At 47.7% G+C, this 20,592-nt stretch overlaps 1 protein-coding gene across 2 annotated transcripts in view; it reads right to left on the reverse strand.

Moving 5' to 3' along the window:
* Positions 1-14,283, reverse strand: part of SLC38A10 (solute carrier family 38 member 10) — a 46,612-nt gene extending 32,329 nt beyond the window's left edge. For both annotated transcript variants that reach the window (XM_026654396.2, XM_026654395.2), the window contains exons 1-6: positions 14,045-14,283; positions 11,751-11,868; positions 7,832-7,877; positions 5,264-5,357; positions 3,759-3,902; positions 1,304-1,428 (exon numbers count right to left, since the gene is read on the reverse strand). In XM_026654396.2, the coding sequence (XP_026510181.1) occupies positions 1,304-1,428; positions 3,759-3,902; positions 5,264-5,357; positions 7,832-7,877; positions 11,751-11,868; positions 14,045-14,149 (632 nt within the window). In that variant the 5' untranslated portion in view covers positions 14,150-14,283. The remainder of the gene's footprint in view (positions 1-1,303; positions 1,429-3,758; positions 3,903-5,263; positions 5,358-7,831; positions 7,878-11,750; positions 11,869-14,044) is intronic.
* Between the last annotated feature and the right edge of the window lie 6,309 nt (positions 14,284-20,592).

Below are 20,592 nucleotides of genomic sequence, written 5' to 3' on the forward strand. Positions count from 1 at the left end.
TGCATTCTGCTTGTCACCACTGTATGTTGCATTTATATGTCTGGAGGGAAGGAATATGTTTTTTATGTTAGAATTATGTATTTTTCTAAAGGTGATTGGAAGGTCAGCAAAATTAAACACCCCGGTCAGAGAATAATATGCTTGTGACATCACGTGGGCTGGAGAGAGCATGTTTTTCTGGTGCTTGGGGGAAAAAAAACATAGGTTTTAGCTGTAGGTTTGGATTGGCATTTAAGTGGTATAACAGAATCTATATTTAGATAGATATATGCACACACTAGTCCAGACCATATAATTTTGCTGGGTTTCCAACTCCCTACAAATGTGCACTGGTTACTAAGAGGCCACCACAAGAAAAGGACAATTTTCTATTTAAAAAAAACCCTACAGTGGCAACTAGGTAAAGCTGTAAAAGAACACAACTTCTGTCGCCAATTATAATGGAAACATTAAACAGCAAGACTGGAGCGTGTTCTGCTAGAAACAAAGCTGCCAAGAGAGACGATAAGTGGGAAATGATGATTTGGATCTCACAGGTGGGTGTAAACACAGCAGTATGACCAAATTGTATTTGTCACATTAATTTATTATTGGCATGCTGCGCGTGTGCTGGAACGACCAGCTCTGCCAGTCTTCCTCATGCTGAAGGTCTCTTTTGTGTCCACATTGGGATTGACACATCTCTTTTGAGCTGGCTGCTGCTTCAACCAGGCATGAATCACTGGCTCTTGTCATTTTGGTGGAGAAGGTAATGCTGCTGGAATGATGGAAATAACCCTGTCTTCAGTACCAGGCCTCTGGGCGCCCAAAAACCCAAGCCTCATTAAAAGAAGTGGGCAACTGGAAGCAACAAGCTGAAGTCAAGAATTATGCCATTTTCTTTTAAACATTTTCAGCTACATTTGGTGAGGCTAAGGCTGCCCACGGGGCGGGGGAGCTCTGACGGTGGTTAGGATGGAAACAACCAGGTTTCTTTTCCTGATATGAAACCATGATTTTCAAGCAAGGGGTCAAGTTCATAGTTGGTGTAAGTCCAAGGAAGGCCACGTAAGGCACCCCAGGGATTCACCTGACCCAATGCATTTTATGAACAAGTAACTGCTCAAGTGCAATAATTCTTGAGTGAAACCTAACTCCCTCCCCCATCGAGGTAACAAGAGAGTCACAACTGAATGAGATGCTGTACTTCAGTGGGCTGTAAAACACTGTGATTAAACTACAGCTATCCCATTCAGATCCTTGGGACCCTTTGCCCTCACAAACCTCCCTCCACACGACAACTGCTAGAGCGGCAGGTACTTACGACTGACAGGCGAAAGACATGCCGAAGATAGGAATGCAGCGGAAAATGCCCTCCCAGCGCATGTAACTGACCCGCTTCAGCCACTGCCCACCAAAGAGGCCGTGTTTGAAAGAGGAGAGCACAATCTGTAGCCAAAGGAAAAAAAGAGGTTAAGAGCCGAACAGCAGAGACGCCAAACCAGACCTAAGGGGACTGAGCACGCTGCCAGGAACATTGCCAAGGCAGCAAGGGAGGGCAGGCATAAGGTAGCTCTATCGGGAGGACGAAGAGGCTTTGAGTAACTTCCCCTGCACCTCACAGCTGGATATTTAATTCCCTAGATTTCCCAGTCTCAGCCCCTCACCTTCAACACAGGTTAGTCAACCTTCCAGCTACTCTGATCTGTATGGGTCACCCCAGCTGCCAAGCAGATCAGGGTATTTTAAAAGGCATATCCCATTCCCTGGTTGATGCTATCCTGCTAGCAGGCACCACGACCCCCCTACACACACCCCAGAGTTAGAACAGTTCCTGAGGGACGCGCTCAGCTCATCGGATTGCTCCTGAGCAGTCATTTGCACTGGGGCCACAGAAACTGGAAGCAGCAGACACAGGAGAATGTTACTTATGGATGACAGGCAACGGTGCACCCGGATAAGACAAGACACCTGCATACTGCCCAACCAAGCCCCCTTGACAATGCAAGTGCTCTGAAGACCAGGGTCAATGTCAAGGAGGTAAGCAGAAGCACCAAAGATGGGTTATGAGAGCTGTTCTGCCATGGACAAGGGAACTGATGGGCATTAGGTTGCACAGGAACATTTATAATCTAGTCTGAATGGGTTTGACACTCCTAGAGATTCTGTCAGTGTTGCCAACTTTGATGACATTTGAGGTTTTTCTTAACGTCCCAGTTCCTGGCATCACGTGATTGTAATGATCACAGCTTTCGTTTTGAGCCCTCATACTTACAGAGAATAGTTTGAGGCAACCAAAGCGCAGCCTAGGAGCTCAGAAATCAGGTGGCCAGATAAAAAGAACTCAGGATCTATTTCTTAAAGTCTGAGGATATTCTGGGGGCCTGACATGATTTTGAACACTTGGGACTAGCAGTACCGCTGTCCATTAAGAGAATGAAAGTCTCCACTGACAGTTAATGGTGTCGTTTGATGAGTTTCCCAGATTATAAGGCCTGAAGGAACACAGTGATCATCCTGTCTGACCTCCTGTATAAGACACACCATAGAACCTCCCCAAAATAGTTCCTGGAGCAGATCTTTCAGAAAAACATCCAATCTTGACCTTAAAATTACCAGTGATGGAGAATCCTCCACAGACCTTGGTAAACTGTTCTAGTGGTTAGTTACCCTCAATGTTAAAAACACTGTGCCTTATTTCCAGTCTGAATTTGTCTAGCTTCAATTTCCAGCCACTGGACCTTGCTACACCTTTCCCTGCTAGACTGAAAGAGTCAGGTTTTTGTTCCCCATGTAGGTGCTTATGGACTGGGATCAAGTCACCCCTTAACCTGCTCTTTGTTAAGCTACATAGATTGAGCTCCTTGAGTTTATCATTATAAAGCATATTTTCCAATGCTCTAATCATTCTCGTCGCTCTTCTCTGAACCTTCTTCAATATATCAACATCCTCCTCTAAGCTGGTACAACTCAGTAAGCTACGGAAACTCAGCAGTGCCTCCTATTTAACCAAGTTGGCTGGTACTCGTTTTCTCAAGATGAAGCTTTTTCATAAGGCCTAAAACCAAACATTTTTCCTGCACCACCTCTGTGTGTTCATGAGGTCTTCACTGCATAAGCAATTTAATGTGCTGCCATTTAGGAAGAAAAACGCTTATTGGCTCAATGACATTTACCACTGATACAAAAATTGCAAGCAGTGTAAAAACTTGTGTCCTTAAAAATAATCATTTTTCTCCCTAAAGATCAAGGTTTTATGAGTTTTAAGGAAAAAAGCTATTACATTACAGAATTCATTTTGCAGCCGTGTATGGCTTCCCTCATCTTCTGTCCCTAAATGTAATCAGAAATTCAGAATGCTATAAGCTGCAGAGTACTCGTAAACACACAGTGAAATGCAGGCCACAATCTGGTTAAGCTGTCACAATGTATTGACTTCATAGTGACTGACAGATATGCTAGCCAATTCCTATACAATATGGCTGTATATTCTTATTTCCATGTGGATAAGAGTGTGGGCATCAGAGCAACAATTATCCCATGCGGAGTCAGCAATATTTAACAGAAAAGAATACAGTAGTGTATTTCAAACTTGGATCCCGAACCTGCATGCTTTTCCTGGTGGGCAACCCCTGTGACCACGAAGACCCCCACTGGGCTGCCATACAGGGGTCCCTCCCACACGGAACAGCTGGCAGGATCAGAACCTCTTTCAGATGAATTAACCACCATCTCTCTCCCCACTAACGAAACCAAGTCTTCTCGCCATTGATACTCACCACAAACATAAACACAGTGTAAAAGATCAGCGCCATAGCACTGAACGACTGTATGGAAGCCATCATGTTCCTCTGGAGGCTCAACGGAAGGACGATACAGAGGGAGACAGCAAACAGCAGGATTATCCGGAAGCTGCCAGTTACCTGAAAAAGGACCAGAAGTACAGAGCATGCAGAGATCTCCCAGTTTTATTAACTGGAACTCATGGGCCCGTATCGACAAAAATAGCTTATTATCCCCAAGAAGGAGACACGAAGCAAACAGAAGAGACTAGGAATCTGAGGTTACATGCTCCTGACCTTAAGAAAAGGTTCGGAGATAGAGAGCTTGCTATTTCCTCAGCAAGGTCTGTGATTAACCTAGACAGTCACTGGGTGCCACTGTTGCTCTATATACCTCATGCCAGACTCGCTCTAAAGCAGATTTGTTGGGGGTTTAAACAATAATCCAAACACAGACTATTTGAATATTTTGTATGCACTTCCAGCAAATAAATGAAAATTAACCTTGCGTCAAAAAAAAAAAAAAAAAAAAAAAGGGGGGGGGGGGGGGAAGAGAATAGAAATGGAAGTCTTGAAAATTCTGATCCAGAAAATTAATCAGAAACTCATATTGGTATTTATTATAGCAGAACACTCTGAAATGCCTGGAAATATTTAATAACTAATTTGGCTGCAGCCACAATGCATCTTTTTAACTTCACAGTTCCTTAATCAGAGCTTAACAGCATCAGGCTGGAGCAGATAACAGCCACGCCAAGATCCTGGGACATGTCCATTTCACGTCCCCAGCCTGCCCCATCCCAGCTCCAAAAGCTGCAGACTATTCCTTTGGCGAGCTGTGTGCCAGGGAACAGAGTGCCTCTCCCATCAGAGGCAGGAAGAGGCATTCTCAGAAACAGTATCAACATAAAGTGGGGCAGGGGAGGAGTCACTGCGTGTATTTTAATTTGAAGAGGTGAAGAGATCAGCCGTGCCTGAGGTATCCTGATCCTTCCTCTTCACACCCCAAAGTACTGTAGTTTGGGAGCGGGAGGAGGACTCTGAACTAGAATGGTAAATGGGGATGAGGATTTGGGTAGAAGAATTATGTCACTGCTTTTTAGTTTCTGGCTGAGCAAATGAAGAGGGACAGAATGTACCAACTCCTGCAGAAAATTGACTTGGGATTTGCAGCAGGCCACATATTTCATGACAGAGACATATTTTAACAGAGTTATTTTCATGCACGTGCTGTTTCCTGTCAGGAGTTGTATACATCCCACTGTCTGACGTGCATCAGAACTCCCAGGTGTTGACATGGCAAGCTGCTCTCATGTTCTAGTGCATGACACTTGCCATTAAGCTTTAAAGTGGGAGAATAGTAAGTTACCTGGATGTAGCTTGCTGAGATTATTAAGGCGGGTTGCTCTCTGTGGCATCATAACACACACTGCATGATGTACTTATCCAACAATCACAGTCTCGTTAAACTGTTGGACAAGTACAAGTGATCGTAAGTTTACCTGTAGTCCAAGCAACCGGGCGAAGAAGTTTGATCCCAAGTCACCAATCACAACGTAGAAAGCAATGCAGGTTCCCAACATCAGCCCAATCATGCTGGAAAGAAACACACACAAATGAAAAGCTTGACATCTAAATTCCACTCTGGAGCAGAGAACTCCCTTGGAATGCAGCACTTACCACATACCTGCAAGTAATAACGGCTGCATTCCTAGAGGATTAGCATTTTGCAACCCTCACCATGGCTACATCTACACTGGACTCCTCTTTGGAAAATTTCTCGCCGTCGCTACCAAAAGTGAAGCTGCCCTGGTGGCAGTAGGAGTGTAGACCAGACACTGGTGTCTTAACCACTCTATTGTCTGTCCCCAGCTCAGAGGGATCTGGAGGGCACAGTTCTTAAAATGCCAGTGGCCACTGACTCTTCACCTGCACCACAGCTCCCATTGCTGTTACCACTGATAGCAAAGGAAGGCCAACCAAGTGGAGCAAAAGTCAATTGGAACAGTTTGGGATTCTACTCTAAGCAGTCGCAGTACAAGGGCTTGTCTACAGTTGGACACGCAGGAGAGCTAAGCCTAATTCGTTAAAGGTGTAAATTTAAAGTGGAGTAGTTGAGTGAATTAAGCTAAACCAAACTAAGGTCTGGTTTACACTTAAAATTTAGGTTGATATAGCTACGGTACACTCCTGAGCACAGTAACTATGCCAACCTAACTCCTGGTGTAGATGCAGCGAGGTCCAGGGAAGAATGCTTCCATTGACCTAACTACCATCGCTCAGGGACCTTACGCGGTGTTCCTACAGCAACGGAAAAACCCCTTCTGTCACTGCAGGCTGCGTCTACACTACTGGGTTATGCCAGCATAACTACAAAGCCAAAGCTACATGCTACAATCCTCATAGTATAGGCATGGCCTAAAGTCACTTGACTTCTAAATGAGAGCATCCACACAGGGGTTTCATATGTTTTAACTAATGCACTTTAAACTGACACCTTTAGTTAATTCAGCTTGGCTTTCCCGAAGGTCTCCATGTAGACAAACCCTACGTTTTGCAAGCCTGTTGCACATCTCTGTGCCCTGTTCAGTGCTGAGAACATGGCTGCACTCAAGGAGTTTACAATATCCAGGCATGCAGAGCCCGTCCCCGAGTGGAACCCCAATGGGACCACATACAGAGGCACAAGTCCACCCACACGAATGCCCACATGATTTCTAGTGTAGCCAAAGCCAACAAAGCTCCATCCAGTTTATTTCCTCCTGTGTGCAAAGTCTTTGTAGAGTTGCCAAGGACCCGCAGAGTTCTGCTAACAGCATGTGAGTTAGTTTAACCGCTGTTGGGAGCCAAGGATGGGAGCTCAGTTTGGGAGTGTCCCTTGAAGATGACAATTCTGCATTTCTTAAACATTGATCATAGTAGTGAGGGTACAGGGAGGTATTTGGAGCCCAAGACTAGCTCACTCCGCAATCAGCAGTAATGGACTGCGCTTGAAATCTATACTGCAGTACAGAGGTTTGCAGACATTTGCACAGGGCTGACCAGATTTTAATGAGGACACTGTCTCATGAACCACTTCCCCCTCCCATTCACGGTTGCATGGACCACTTCACCTCCCATTTCTGATCATATAATATCCCTGTGATAATCACAGCTATTGCTTGCATGGAAAAGTAACATTAGAAAAGTACTTGGTGTGTTTTTAGCTGTCTTACAGCAGTTTAGCAGCTGGGAATAAGGAGGAGGGCCAGAACCAAGACATCAGCCAGACCTCCACAGATCACAGCGCAAGACCCTCTGCTCTACAGAATGGGCTGCAATGCCACCCCTCACCTGGAACAGTGACGTAAGGCCAACCAGACTGTTCCAGCTCTACTATGTGTCCTTTGAAGCTTCGTGAATAGCATTTTTAAGAACAGAAATGTTATAGTTACAAGAGTCAGAGACCTTGGCCTACGCTGTTGTTAAATGAAATCAGGATTCCACCCCACCATCCCGAACAGATACGGTTTCTATTAATTTGCATCTCAAAGAGCTTTACTAAGGCAGATCAGTGTTACTCCTAGTCTACAGGGGGGAAACTGAGGCACAAGGCAGGCTAATGGGCTGACTGTCAGAGGTACTAAATGCACCCAACTTCTGTGATTTCAGTGTTATGTTCATCACCTCTGTAAATCACACCATAAGTGATTTGACCAAGGGTTCATAATAAGTGTAGCAGAAGAGGGAATGAAACCCAGGTCTCCTGAATCCCAGTCCCTCACTCACTACTAGACAACATTGCCTCTCCCTTCAGAAACAAAGGGAGCTACCGACCCAACTGTCTGAATGAATGTCTTACAAAGCAGACAATGGAAGTGAAAGTTCAGTACAGTTCAAGTACTGTAGTTTAGCTCACGATCAGCCCAAATTCCAGGTGTCAAGGGAGGCTTTCAGAAGAAGAGAAAGCAGGGGGGGAAGAAATAAAGACATGGTGAGGCAGTTGCCCTGTAGGGGTTTGGAAAAAAGCCTTTTATTAACAGAAATAAACTAATCCAAACTATTTCGATTTTAAAGGAATAGCTCTTTACCTGGTCTCCACCAGCATTTTCCCTGCTTTTCCATAGGCATGAAATGCTAGCAAAAGAGAAAAAACACCACAGTGAGCCATGGGAGGGTGCAGCCTGTGAAACATACATCAGTTTGAAATTAACAATAATCATGATGAAGGGCAATTTGACAGGAATCTGCTAGTTTTGCATTTTGGGGCTGGTTTCTCCTGCCCACCCTCCCATTTTCTTTTTTCGGACATGCCAGCCGAATATCAAAACCCACATAGGACAAGAACAAAGATGAAGGAAAGATACAAAGCAGGTTCTTTTTTTACTCTGTTGAGGGAAAAAAACCAGCGCTAAGTAGCAGTTCCACATGGCAACCATCAGAAGAAGAAAGTCAGCGTGGAAGAGGAAATATGCATGTATAAGATGTTGTGTGACAAAAAGTTACTACAGTGCAAAATTTCAGTCAAGGTCCCATTTTTATTTTTTCCTTCCCATTATAACGGAGCCGCCTGATGTTGCTGGATGGGAGATCTGAAATGGTGCCCAGAATGTTCAATTCCATTCCCAGAATACCCAGCATTCACAACCCACACCACAGGGATTTTGCCAAGAGACTTTTTTTTCTATACTTTGGCCGTAGCTTGTAGCAGAAAATGATCAGTATCCTTTCAATGACTGTGTTTTCTGAAAAGAAAGAGCCAGGAAAACTCGGCTTTTACTTTTGGAGACATCTTACTGGGGGGTTGGAGCAGTTAAGACCTCCAGTTCGAATACAGACCACATTGTTTTTGCATTAGTCCTGGGTAACTAACTCTAGTAGAAGCAAGCAAAGAACGGCCTGTTTTTCCCCGCTGAGTTTCTCTACCAGTGGCTGTACAGTATACGTGCCTGAAGGTGGCCAAGAAATAGTTTGTTCATCTCTGGAAGTGCCTTCTATGACCTTCAACGTTATCATACATCCCATATTTCCTTGGAACCTCCCTAGTCTGAAAATGAAGGAAATCAACTGGCCACCTCTATAGTGGGAAGGAAAGTGTGTGGGAAGACACCTACTGAGTAACTCAGAAGGCAGCCAATGGCATGGTAAAAAGTAGGGTGAAATCCAGACTTTGTTAGATCTCTGGCGCTCCTGGGCACCACCTGTCCGTGCAGAGAGGTTGCAATATTTAAAAGGGATGAGCAAGCAATACCTCTGGACTTTGTCTTGTCCCTGCATGAAGGGTCCTGGCAAAAAGGGGAAGCAGATGTTGAGTGGGACAGTTAAGTGGTGTGTACCTGAGGACTGGGCGTGCAGGAAGATGAGCAACCAGGAAAAGAAAAATCACCTTCCTGGAGATGACTTGTTAAATGACCTGATCTCCACAAAGGATGGCTGCTATTGCATCACCCCAATAAATCTCTTTTTTACAGCGTGTAGAAGTGCAGGCACCTCCAGGCAATAATGACGGACACTGGTTACAGTCTAGGCGTGGGATTTTATGAAATGATCAGTGTCCTTGGCTACTCTGAAATAATATTTAATGAGAATGAGTCTTCAAACATGGTATGCCAGATGTCCCCATCTGGGGCTGCTAGGAAAATTGGATCTTTTATCTTCTCAAAGAGGAAGGAGGAGATGGACTGTGCAGAATTACTCAGCCAAGCCACTCCAGAAATCTCACCAGCTGAGCACAGCTGGATTTGGTCGGTATTTGGAGAGGCTCTTCCACAATAAACCCCAAGGTTGCTACACAGTGGCCTTGGTGATTCAGCACATGGCACTCGTCTCAATGCCATGTGCCTCGTCCTGCTGTTAGCGGACGAGGCGCTGGTCCTGAGCACCAGTAGTCTTTAAAGATCCCACCGCACTTTTGGCAGCAGCAAGGAGTTGCTTTAACTCTTGTCCTGGTCAAACTCTAGCTGCGGTAATTCCATCCCACCTCCCGAATTCCCACTGCAGACTCACTTGGATACAATATTCACTTCTTAAGATCCTAACGTGTTGTACACCGCTGCTGTGCACTGACAGCTGCTAAATGAGAGCGAAGGGGGAAATAGCTGTAAAAGCTAGAATACATATATTCTCTCCGTTGGGAATTGCTGCATAAATTAAGGTGTTTATCCTAGACCGCCACGACCCTGGCTCTTTTGTTATTGCATCTAGTGATCTGAATGTTCTTCCGGAAGGGACTAGCTGACTGAAGTTAATTTGCAAAACTTTCCTGCATCTTTCAGAGCTGCCAAAGCCTCCCACAGAATCAGCTGCAGGAGCTGCCAGGATCTCTCGCAGATGTACAGCGTACAAGCAAACGGTGACAAAGACTGTCTGTGTATAGTCGCTCAACCTTGATGCATTAGGATGCATTGTAGGAGCACTGCTTTCATTCGCGCGGAGGACGTCTTTCCTCTCAGCGCTGTCCCTCCTCTGGCTGCTTGTGGTGGCACCTCTCCCAGGGCAAAGATGGGGAGGAAGGGACGGCGCTTCTTTCAGTGCCAGCATTTGTGTGACAGGAGGTGCCAGGAAGTTTGGAAGCATAACTGGCCCTCTGTGTCTTTGAGCTCCTTGGCTTTGGAAAGTGCAGAGGATCTCGTCTTCCTGGGAGACACTCCAAGGTGAAGGGGGACTCTATGTATTTCAACAAGAGAGAAGCAGCACACAAAGGCTTACTGTAACGAGGAAGGGGGTGGAAGAGGAGCTATGGGCAGCTGGTACTGGGGACGCTGGGCCGTGTGAGACTCCACCTGAAGGCTCAGCTATAATTGAGCCATATTTTCAGTAGCAGAGGAACAACCTTTGAGACCACAAGAGTTTTCTCATCTTTTCTGCTTTTGGTCGATACATTTTGGCAGAAGCTGCACGGTGCAGCTAAATGATGGGTCTCAGTCATTTAATGCACTGAGGGGATCCATCTGTCAACAGCATGGACACTGAGCAGACTGCATATTGCTTTCAAATCTTTTGTAGACAGTGAGACCAGCCAATTCTCTCAACCGACTCCCAGGAGAAGTTACATTGAAGGCAACTAGGCAATTGGGGACACAAAGGATGGGCTTAAGGTCACAGGAAGGGACTTCCAGCTATGAGAATCTTCCATCTCCATCACCTGCAGGAAGAAATCCCACCACTGCAAAGGTGAAGGCTGAAAAAGCACAGGGAAGGATTTCTAACCCCTGGTGCTCAAATAGGGGCTATTCCGCCTGGATCTCCGTGGTTTCCCAGGAAGGGAATGCTTTCAATCAGCAACTCTTAATTGTATGTGTTGATCAAGAGGATTCAAACTCCTGAGGCCAGACCCAAGCGTCTCCTCACCCCAGTATCCTTGGGAATCAGAGGAGAGGTCATAAATAGATGCCAATACCAGTGCCAATGCCGAGTAGACAAACTAGAAGGAAGAGGGATGGTGAACTCTGCCAAAATCTCACACATGAATCTTGCTCATGGTTTTATTTTCTTGGCCACTTGGACCTTTGTGCACTGTTTTCTCTCACCTCCCCCTTGCTCTGCCATAAGCACTCAGACAGTTGAGATCCAGGAAGCCTGTGCTCTATGCCAGGCACTCAACTGGCAGAACCCAATGTCCTCGGCAGCACACTGGCTGGGGAGGCTAGTGGGTTTCATACAGAGACCAATAATTTACAGCAGACACCCACTATGCCAGCTCCTGAGACCTTGCGTTTTGATCGTTCAGCACCACAGCGCCTCCTCCTGCACTGCCGAGTCAAAACAATTCTGTGCCTATTAACTTCACAATCAAAGGCAGAATTAAACCCTCAGATTCCTCTGGTGACAAGAAGCAGGAGGAAGGGATAAACAAGGAAGGCAAAACACAGTAAAAACTATGCCAGAAATAATGTTAATAATTCAGCACTATTAGTATGAAAGTTGTAAATTAAGAGGTCAGAGTAAAACTGCAGTTAAAAAAAATATATATATACAAAAAAGTGAAGCCAAAGAGCTGAAAATTCTCACCAAGTCCTGGATAGGTCCTGCGCTTGCTAAGATTGGCCGATTTCACCAGGAACATACAGGATTGATGAGTCATCCAGGAACAGAAAATCAGCAGCAAGGCTCCCAGGACAATGCCACACTGCATGGGAAGAAAAAAAAAATACAAGCACAAGATGGAAAGCAAGCCATTTTCCTGGTGCAACTGCTACTTCACACATTCTTACTGCTCTCCCAGATCACCTACAGGCTCCCTTGCACATTTCCAGCCCCATTTTAGCCTATTAAGGGAGTTCCCTTGCCTTCAACTACAGCCAGTAGAAATGTGACGTATTAGTTCAATTTCACTCACTTGCCCCAGTCTGAGGCAGAGTCACAGAGCAGCCACCTGTTTCCTAAATGGCTCAGTTGCAACACTTTTGCCTGGAGAAGTGAAACCTGGGCAATTTATGAAACAGAACTTTCAAGCTGTAACACTGTTTGCGTCCTGCCATCTAGTCAGTTTCAGGGCACATTCCAGCAGTGTTCTCTACAGTTCATAACAGAATCATGTAAAGCAAGTAGTTATTCTGTAGATCCAGGAGTTAAAAATCTGTCATAACACCTACCCACGAGCACCAGGGGCTGTTCAATACATTTACAGCACAAATTCTGAAGCTAGCTATCTACCCTCCCAGCATTGTTTGGCTCACTGATTCATACATGTTTGCAGAGGACAGTGTTAATCATTGAACAGTTATGAAAACAAGTGACTTTAAACAGGCATAAGTGGTGTCAAATCTCACTGTGGCTACACACTGTTCTATTTGATTCAAAGCAGGTGTGTCCCTGGGGCTCCTGGCACCCCGTGAACAGGAAAAGCAAGGAAAAGCTCATCTCTTTGCATATAGAGCCTATGGCTTGGTGTGCAATGCCTTAAAACCCAGCTAGGTTGACAGGCTGCACAACACTGGTAAGGATGTCGACTTCCTGGTTTTTTATTCACACTTGGGGAGAAGCTACTGGGTGAAGGCCTTGTTCCAAAGGAGAAGGTGGGTCGGGCAAATGAGAACATCCGTCTCAGTCAGCTGCTGGAGCATCCCCTCACTCTGCAAGTGAACTGTATAATGGGCACAACTTCCTGTCACCAGTGGTTTAAAGTAGTAAAGAGAAGGTTGAACTACCAGTGCATGTGCATACCAACAGGCTGAGTAAACATCTCTCAGCAAACCTCTCCCCCCCCTCCAATTGTCAGTTACTTGTTATACCACATGTCAAATCAGATGAAGATCTTTGGGGTGTGTCTCTCATCAACAGCAGATGGTCCAATAAAAGCTATTAACTCCCCCACCTTCTCTCTCTCAATATCCTGGGACTGACGTGGCTGCAACAACACTGCATAAGCTCTTTGGGGCAGGGACCACGCCTTTCTGCCTGTACTGCAAGGTGCCCAGCATGCTTGTGGGCTTTCTTAAAGTTAGTGATAACGTACATCCATTTTTCTACATCTCAAAGGCAAGTAGATACAACAGAATCTATTCCCAGAAGAGAAAAAGCTGAAAATGTAAACTGTATCTCTGTCTCCTCCCACTACCGGTGTTGTGCTTTTCTCACGCTACCTGCAAACTAGAACAGCCGCCATCCAAAGGTACATCAGATGTCATCTTCTCTTGGAAGTCACTGCTGACAGCCCGCTCCTTTGACAAAACCTGCCAGCACCAATGGCCTCGTGCCACCCTTTATTAACAGTGCTGTACCCCTTCGCACCGGCTAGGAATACTTCGCTCTTCAAGGCCTTATCTACACTGGCAATATTGGGAAACCTCCTGCCATTGCACCACCTCTGGTACTACCAACAGCGAGAACCTCAGTCAAGACTGGCTGATGAAATCCTAACGACCCAGTTCTCTGTCCCTGCTATGAGGTAACAGAGCGGTAAATGGTCAGCAGCAGCGCTCCTACTGTAGCTACCCGCCATAGACCTGCACCTAGTGCTAGTGCAATTCCCCAAACGTATTCGCGTTGACACAGTCTTACGGTGCCTTTCACCCAAAGGCCTCGGTGCTTCTTACACTCCTGAGTGACTCACTCTTCACAAACCCTATTAAGTATTACCCCCGTCTTAAAGGCAAGGAAACTGAGGCACAGAGAGGCAAAATGACACACATCAAATCCATGGCAGAGGTGAGACCTGAATGCAGCAGTTCAGGTCCCCTGCTGTAACCACCAGATCTCTCGCAGATGAGAGAGTGCGGGGCAGAGAAATGTTTTCCATGTTGCCACGTGTAGGCTTCGGGTGCCAGCTCCAGCTCCAGCCCACCCCCAGAGCCCGCACTCACCTGTCTGAAGCAGAAGGGCATGGTGAGGACGCTCACCCCCACGATGCTATTCACAATGTTCATGATCAGGCCCCAGTTGGACCCTGCAGCTGCAGAGGACGCCATGGCGAGTGGGGCTGGAGCCTGGACCACCCGGGGACGGAGCAAAAGCAGGGTCGGAAGGGACCGGGGAGCCCCAGGGGAGGGGAAAGGAGGCCTGGGGATGGGCTCCCCGACAGAAACTGGGACAGCTCCGGGGTGGGGAGTCACGGCAAGTGATGGGAGGACGGATCCCAGGGGGAGGGGGCAGGGCAAGCGATGGGGGGGCAGATCAGGGGGGAAGGGGGCAGGGCAAGCGATGGGGGGCGGATGGGGGGTAGGGCAAGCGATGGGGGGGGACCCGGGGGCGGCGGCCCTGGGTTCAGGCGGGGGCCCGAGTCTCGCTGTGCCCGCCCGGCTGGCCTCCCCGCGCGGTTCGCCCCATGCTCCCCGGACAGGCTCCCTCCGCGCGGGCCGCTCTCCCGACGGCAGCGCCGAGCCCGGCCCAACCACCCGCCACTTCCGGGTTCTGCTCCGCTGGCGTTTCCGGGAAGCGAGGGGCCGCACCAGCGAGACGAGAGGAGAGAGCGGGCCCCGCAGAGGCCTGGTGTGCGCCGCTCCTGCCGGCGTGGCGGACCCGCCCGCAGCTCGCTGGGCGGGGCCCCTGCCGGAGGGCACCACCTGCGGCGATGTCGCCATGACAACGTTGCTTGCTGGTCTCGTGTCACCATATCGCCCTGTGATGGCGTGACGTCGCCGCGTCAACACGCTGTGACGTGAGCCGTGATGTCACTGTGATGTGTGACATCACAGCACTGCGTGGAACCATGCCATTGCAGTCCAGCCATGCCATCGCATCATTCCCCGGCCAGTGGCCCGGGCACCGTGCCCCTGGGTCAGGCTGTTACTCCGCTGTCTTGCATCATGGCCTCGGTGTGATGTCATCCTGCTGCATCAAAACGTGTAACCTTTGCCTTGTCGCTCCAGTGTATCAAGATGGATCTGAATTTTGTCCCACAGTGACCTAACGTGACGACGTCTCCCCAGAAGCCACCACCTCAGGTTGTGATATAATGTCATCTGCTTGTCACCAGATCATCAGCATCTCAGGCCACGCGGCTGCCACATGCTGATGTCCTGTGAGCGCCGAAAGACGTTTCAGGATCCATTACTGGACAGGGGGTCACCCATGAAAACCAGGGTGAATCTAGAAAATGCGGGCCCCTAGCCAGATGAGGATAACTCTGCCGTTTGTAATGCTTTTCTCCCCTGGGTCAGTTCCTCTGAACACTAAATGCAGAATAACTTTCTGGGTTCACCAGTACACAGAATGATTGCGGCATGGGATAGGATGTGTTCTCCAGGACATGATGGTATCCCAAGGCAATACTGATGCGGATTAACTGTCCCTGCTGCTAAGAGGGCTAAAGAATGCAGGAACAGTCCATGCGCTCAGTTCCCATTATCAAATGGCTGTGGCTTCAAATCACACCTCAATGGGCAGCGATACCACATGCACGTGTCCAAGCCCCCACTTCTGGCTGTCTCCTTTGTTTCTTTCATGTGGTTGGGCTGTCATAACTGCAACGCTTATGTGTGTGCCTGCCCTCTACTAGATGTAATGAGAACTGCTCAGCTGTGTTTCACAGGCCTTGTACTGCCACACAAATTCTCCTTTAGCGTCAGTGCTAGGAGCAGCGGGACCTGAGTTTTGCCCCCGCTGCCTCTGCAAAGTTTGACTGGACATGGAATGCAGCATAGTGGCAACCAGGATCTCCTAGGTGGCCACGGATGGTATATGCCTGAAGCAGCCTCCTAGCTGATATCTGCCACCGGCCACACTCCTTCCTGCTCCTCCTTCAACAAACTCCTGCAAACCCTCCTGTTGCACACAGCATTCCAGCTACAATGACCACAGAATCCCTGTACATTTATCTGTACTGTACCTGTCCATACTGTTGTATATGGTATGGCAATCAGTCGGGCCTTAGCTCTTTGGGATAAAGAATCTGTTCTTTGTTTGGTCCGGTCTATCTCTGATAAAGTACTGCATCCATTTATGGTGCTCCATAAATCATAAGGACAGTGTAGCAGTGGGGACTAGAGCTCAGTAATTTTAGCTACAAACCCACAGGCCTCTCCTGCTTGATTGAGAGGCGATTGTTTAAGCTAACAACCTCTCTCTATATATATGTTACAGATGCATATGAATGGGAGTTCTGCACAGTGCAATGCTGTGGCTCGAAGAGGTTCTCATCCTTTTTTGTTTTACTCAGTTACACCTCACATAAAAGTACATCAGGGACTAAACTTCTCTTTCATAACTGGTCTCAGCCCCCAAAGAGATATTTATGGAAAGTTTTGTAACAAATCTTTCCAACACTTTACCCGGGAGATGTTGGGAGAAGTGTTCTAAGGTGCTAAGAAAAAACTTGGAAAATTAGGACATGGCTCCTGGAAAGTTTGAGCCTTGGTTTGTATGTTGTTCTCAGTGAGAAATATACCTGGGGAGGTTCCATTTTTGGAAATTTGGAGCCAATTTTTAATATTTGTTTAATTTTTTTTTTTACAAAAGCAAATATTAGAAAAGTCTTTGTGGTATTTACAAAACATTGATTGAAACTGTTAGTTGTTTGGAGATAAACATTCTCTTGCAGGGTTTGCATGAGTGCCACAAAGGGAGGCTGGCTAAAAATATAACTTAAACCAAATTGAAACTGACCAGACTCCATTGCCCAAGTTAAGTGAAATGCAAACAACAGACAAGGTGCATGAAGAGTGTACATTCCAGGTTTTACAATTATGTAGGCCAACATTTTTCAAAAGTGACTAGTGATTTTGAGGGCCTTGGTTTGTAGTGCCCAACTGGAGACACCTTAAAGGGGCCTGATTTTCAGAGGGTGGATGCTTGACCTCAGTGCATGCATGTAACTCCTGGGCATGGTGACAGGAAGTGTGTGCATTCACTGAGAGAAGCTAGTTCCCGATGCAGGGAACCTGTAAAGAGAGTGCCCTTAGGATAAACACATCAATAGCAATCCAGCCAGTGCCCCAAGACTGGGGCTGAGAGCTGGTGTGAGTGAGAGCTTTCAGTGCAGCTGGGTCTAGGGTTACAAAGTGACAGATTAGCAGAGAAAAAACACACATACCCCAACTGTGCCTAGCCAGCTTGTCAGTGTGGGAGAGCCCTTCCAGGACTGTTTGCATAATGATAACGATCTTATATTTATACAGGGACCTTTCATCCCAAAGGATCCCAAAGCATTTCACAAGCCATATACAGCACACAGGCATCGCTTTGTAATGAAGCCATAGACACAAACAGCAGAATTGCGAGCTACACTGTACATATGCCTTGTCAGGAATAAATTTATAACCTTAGGTTCCCAAAACACAAGCGCCTACTATTTGAGCTAATGGAGAATCTCCATTAGCCCTCACCAGAAGTAGGGCTTTTATCTTCTCTGTAGCCTGCAGACAGTAACCTACAACACACACAATAACATTACATTACAACTTTACCCACCATTTAAATGCAGCCACCTCTGAAGTGGAACATATTAGCTATTTAACAGCTAATCGCTATTATATTAACTACATCCTAGTTTAAAAGAGGAAATGAAGAACAACATATCCAGTTGAAACTATAAGTGGGAATTTAGTGAAGCAGAATGTCATTACGCAGGTTGGCATTTGGCTACGTGACTCAGGAGAACTCCTCTACTCCTGGGAAAGAGGCCTGCCCGATCTAGGATGACCACACACTTTTACACGACTCTGCAGGTCAGCCAAAAGACCTCAGCTGCAGAAGCACAGTGCCTCTGAACACACTGGTTCAATAAGAAGTGCACCACCTGCTGAATCATGAATGCCACCGAAAGCCCCACCCGGAGTTTTCGTTGCAGGTCTCCTATCAAAATACTGGCCAACTTCACCTCAGCCCTCCTTGGCTTGTGAGTTTGGATGGGATTACTGGCTGGCGAGCAGTCTATGTTACCTACATGCCTCCTAGGAAGACATCTGATCACAGAGACCTCGAAGGTGTGGATGCGTGAGCAAGGCAGAGACCAGTTTCCAATATGAGGTCACAAAAAAGGGCAAAAGAGCAAACCGAGGAAACGATTGCAGAGCAGGAGTCTCAATCCCAAACACTGGGAGATGTCTCTGTTTGCCTCCCACAGCTTGTCACGGTCAATCTCTGGGCTGGTCTTCAGTCCAGCAGGAGAGCAAAGAGAACAGCAGCATCCAGTGGAGATAGTCATTAGAGATGTGCCAAAGAAAGCCAGAAGATCACCCCTCCTGTCCCGCACTTCGCAGGGTGGTGAGGGATGGAATCAGGATTTGATGTTCCCCACCCAGCCTCCACAGCTCAGAAGTTCTCTGTTATCTAGAGACCCATGCACATCGCTAGCGGGATGGGTCAGGCCCCGTAGCTTCTTGCTCATTATGGAGTCCTGGGTGTGAACAGGCCCCTCTGTGCAACAGTCACTGGGTGAAGCAATTCAAAACATAGACAGTAGCCAAAGGGTTAATCACGCCCCAGGCACACACACATACACACAAATACACCCACAGGTGCGCGCACACACACACAAAATTGACTAGAATTTTAAAAATCCCCTGCCGCTTTCCTCCTTTGCCACAGGGTGCAGAAACCCAAGTCCCACACCCCCAGCCCTCCCTAGGGTTTTGTATTATTATTATTTAACTTTGGTTTTGACACATGTTGAAAGCCGTTTGCAGTGTGTCTGCAGGGTTTGCATTCCAAGCCAAAGCCCAAACTGCGAGCAATTCTACAAACCAACCGGCATTTAAAACACAGAAGGAAAAAGTAAATTTAGCAATTGTGGGCTAATGGGCTCCCCCCTTCTCTCCTCCCCCTCCCGCTCCCTTTCTCTCCCTCTCCTGTTTATATAACCCCAAAGTCATAAAAATGACAACACATCCAATAGAAGGGAATGGATCTAATTTACCATCAGCCGCCCCTATAAAACCACAGATGGGCCAGAGGGCTGCGGTCTGGGACTCCTCTATTAGATTCTATGCAAAATGAAATTCCATGAATATTGTCCCAAGACTGATAGATGGGGGTTAAACCTCTGAGTCCCAAATTATATAGGTTTCTGAGCCAAAGCCGGGGAGCTGCTCTCAGACACCCTGGTAATGAGTAGCTTCATAGGAGTCTATTTTTCATAACTTTGAATTTCAGTGTCACAAGGTCTGGCACAGAGACTCCTTGATCCTGCTTTACAATGTGGCCTGGGGGCTGCTGGGTTTCTTGACCTCTGTGTAATGGTAGAAGAGAGGAGGCCTGTTAAGGAGACATGTGCTTAGCATTGGTATTCGCCCGGCTGATTTTCTTTTGGCACATGATGACGTTCTTGGGGCTGTTGTGTTAAAGACCGACATAAAGGCACACAGTTCTTGGAGAGTCTGAGCCCTGTTCCGAAAGGGTGTGGGGAGCTCCTGTAGCCAGGCAAGGCAGGGTGGAGCTGGGATCTGGGCAGTAAAGCAGGAGTGGGAACCTCAGAGGTGGACCAGTCGGCTGCACAGATCAGCGGTTCCCTTTCTGGGGCTGTTTCGATTTCCTTTCTCGGGCTTCTGATTTGTTCTCTGCATCGTGCTTGTCCCAGTGGGAGAGAGAGAGAAACTTTGTGTGTGTGTTTGTGCATGTGTGAGTGTGTGTGTTACATGAGCAGCACCTCTGCTGCTCAGCCCCTGGGAGCTCCTGAAGAGCCTGTCCTGAGTGCTGAGATCAAAGCCCATGTGTACTACCCCCCCCCCCCACACACACACACAGAGAAACAAGAACCGTGGGGAAGGGTTCAGAGCTCCCCGCCCAGAGATGAACCTTAGATTTATGATCTCCTAGTGGGAGCCGTCCCAGCTCAGCCATGGCCCGGCCTGGCCCTCTCCCAGCTCTCATGGAATCAGGGCATTTCGGGGGCTTCTCATGTCTGGGGCAGAGGACCTTGCTCAGACACTGCAAGGAGGCTCTGCCCCCTGCTCATCCCTCTGTGTCTCTTGGACTCTTGCTCCCCACATCTCTGTCCCTGGGTCTCTCCTCTCTCCCCGCGTATGCCTATAATGGGGGGGGGGGGGAAGAGGCAGGGGTGTGCTCAGGCCCCCAGCGACATTCTGGGGAGGTGGGGGGGACGCTGGCAAGGGATACTTTCGATTCGAGGCTGACAGGCTGAGCCTCCTCTCCCAAGTGCAACCAGCGAGCCAGCCTGCCGTTCACCTCTCCCAGCGTGACCCCGGCGTGGCCCTGCTCGGGATCGCTGGAAACACCCTGACAAGCTGACGCAGGCCTGGGTTTCCTCACAGCCATCATCCGAGCCTTCAGACATCCACCGGAGAGGAATCCCGGCCTCCCTGGGCGTCACACACACACCCCTTCGCTTTTTCCCTACCAAGGCCTAGGCCAAGTCAATGAGTCCCCGACACTCCCCTCCCCCCCCCGACCGCTTTCTCCCCCTACAAACCAGCCCTCTAATGAACTGCAGCTGAAATGCCTCTGGAAATTAACA

Source organism: Terrapene carolina, unplaced genomic scaffold (assembly GCF_002925995.2).
Source record: "Terrapene carolina triunguis isolate 2854851 unplaced genomic scaffold, T_m_triunguis-2.0 Scaffold192, whole genome shotgun sequence".
NCBI lineage: Eukaryota > Metazoa > Chordata > Testudines > Emydidae > Terrapene > Terrapene triunguis.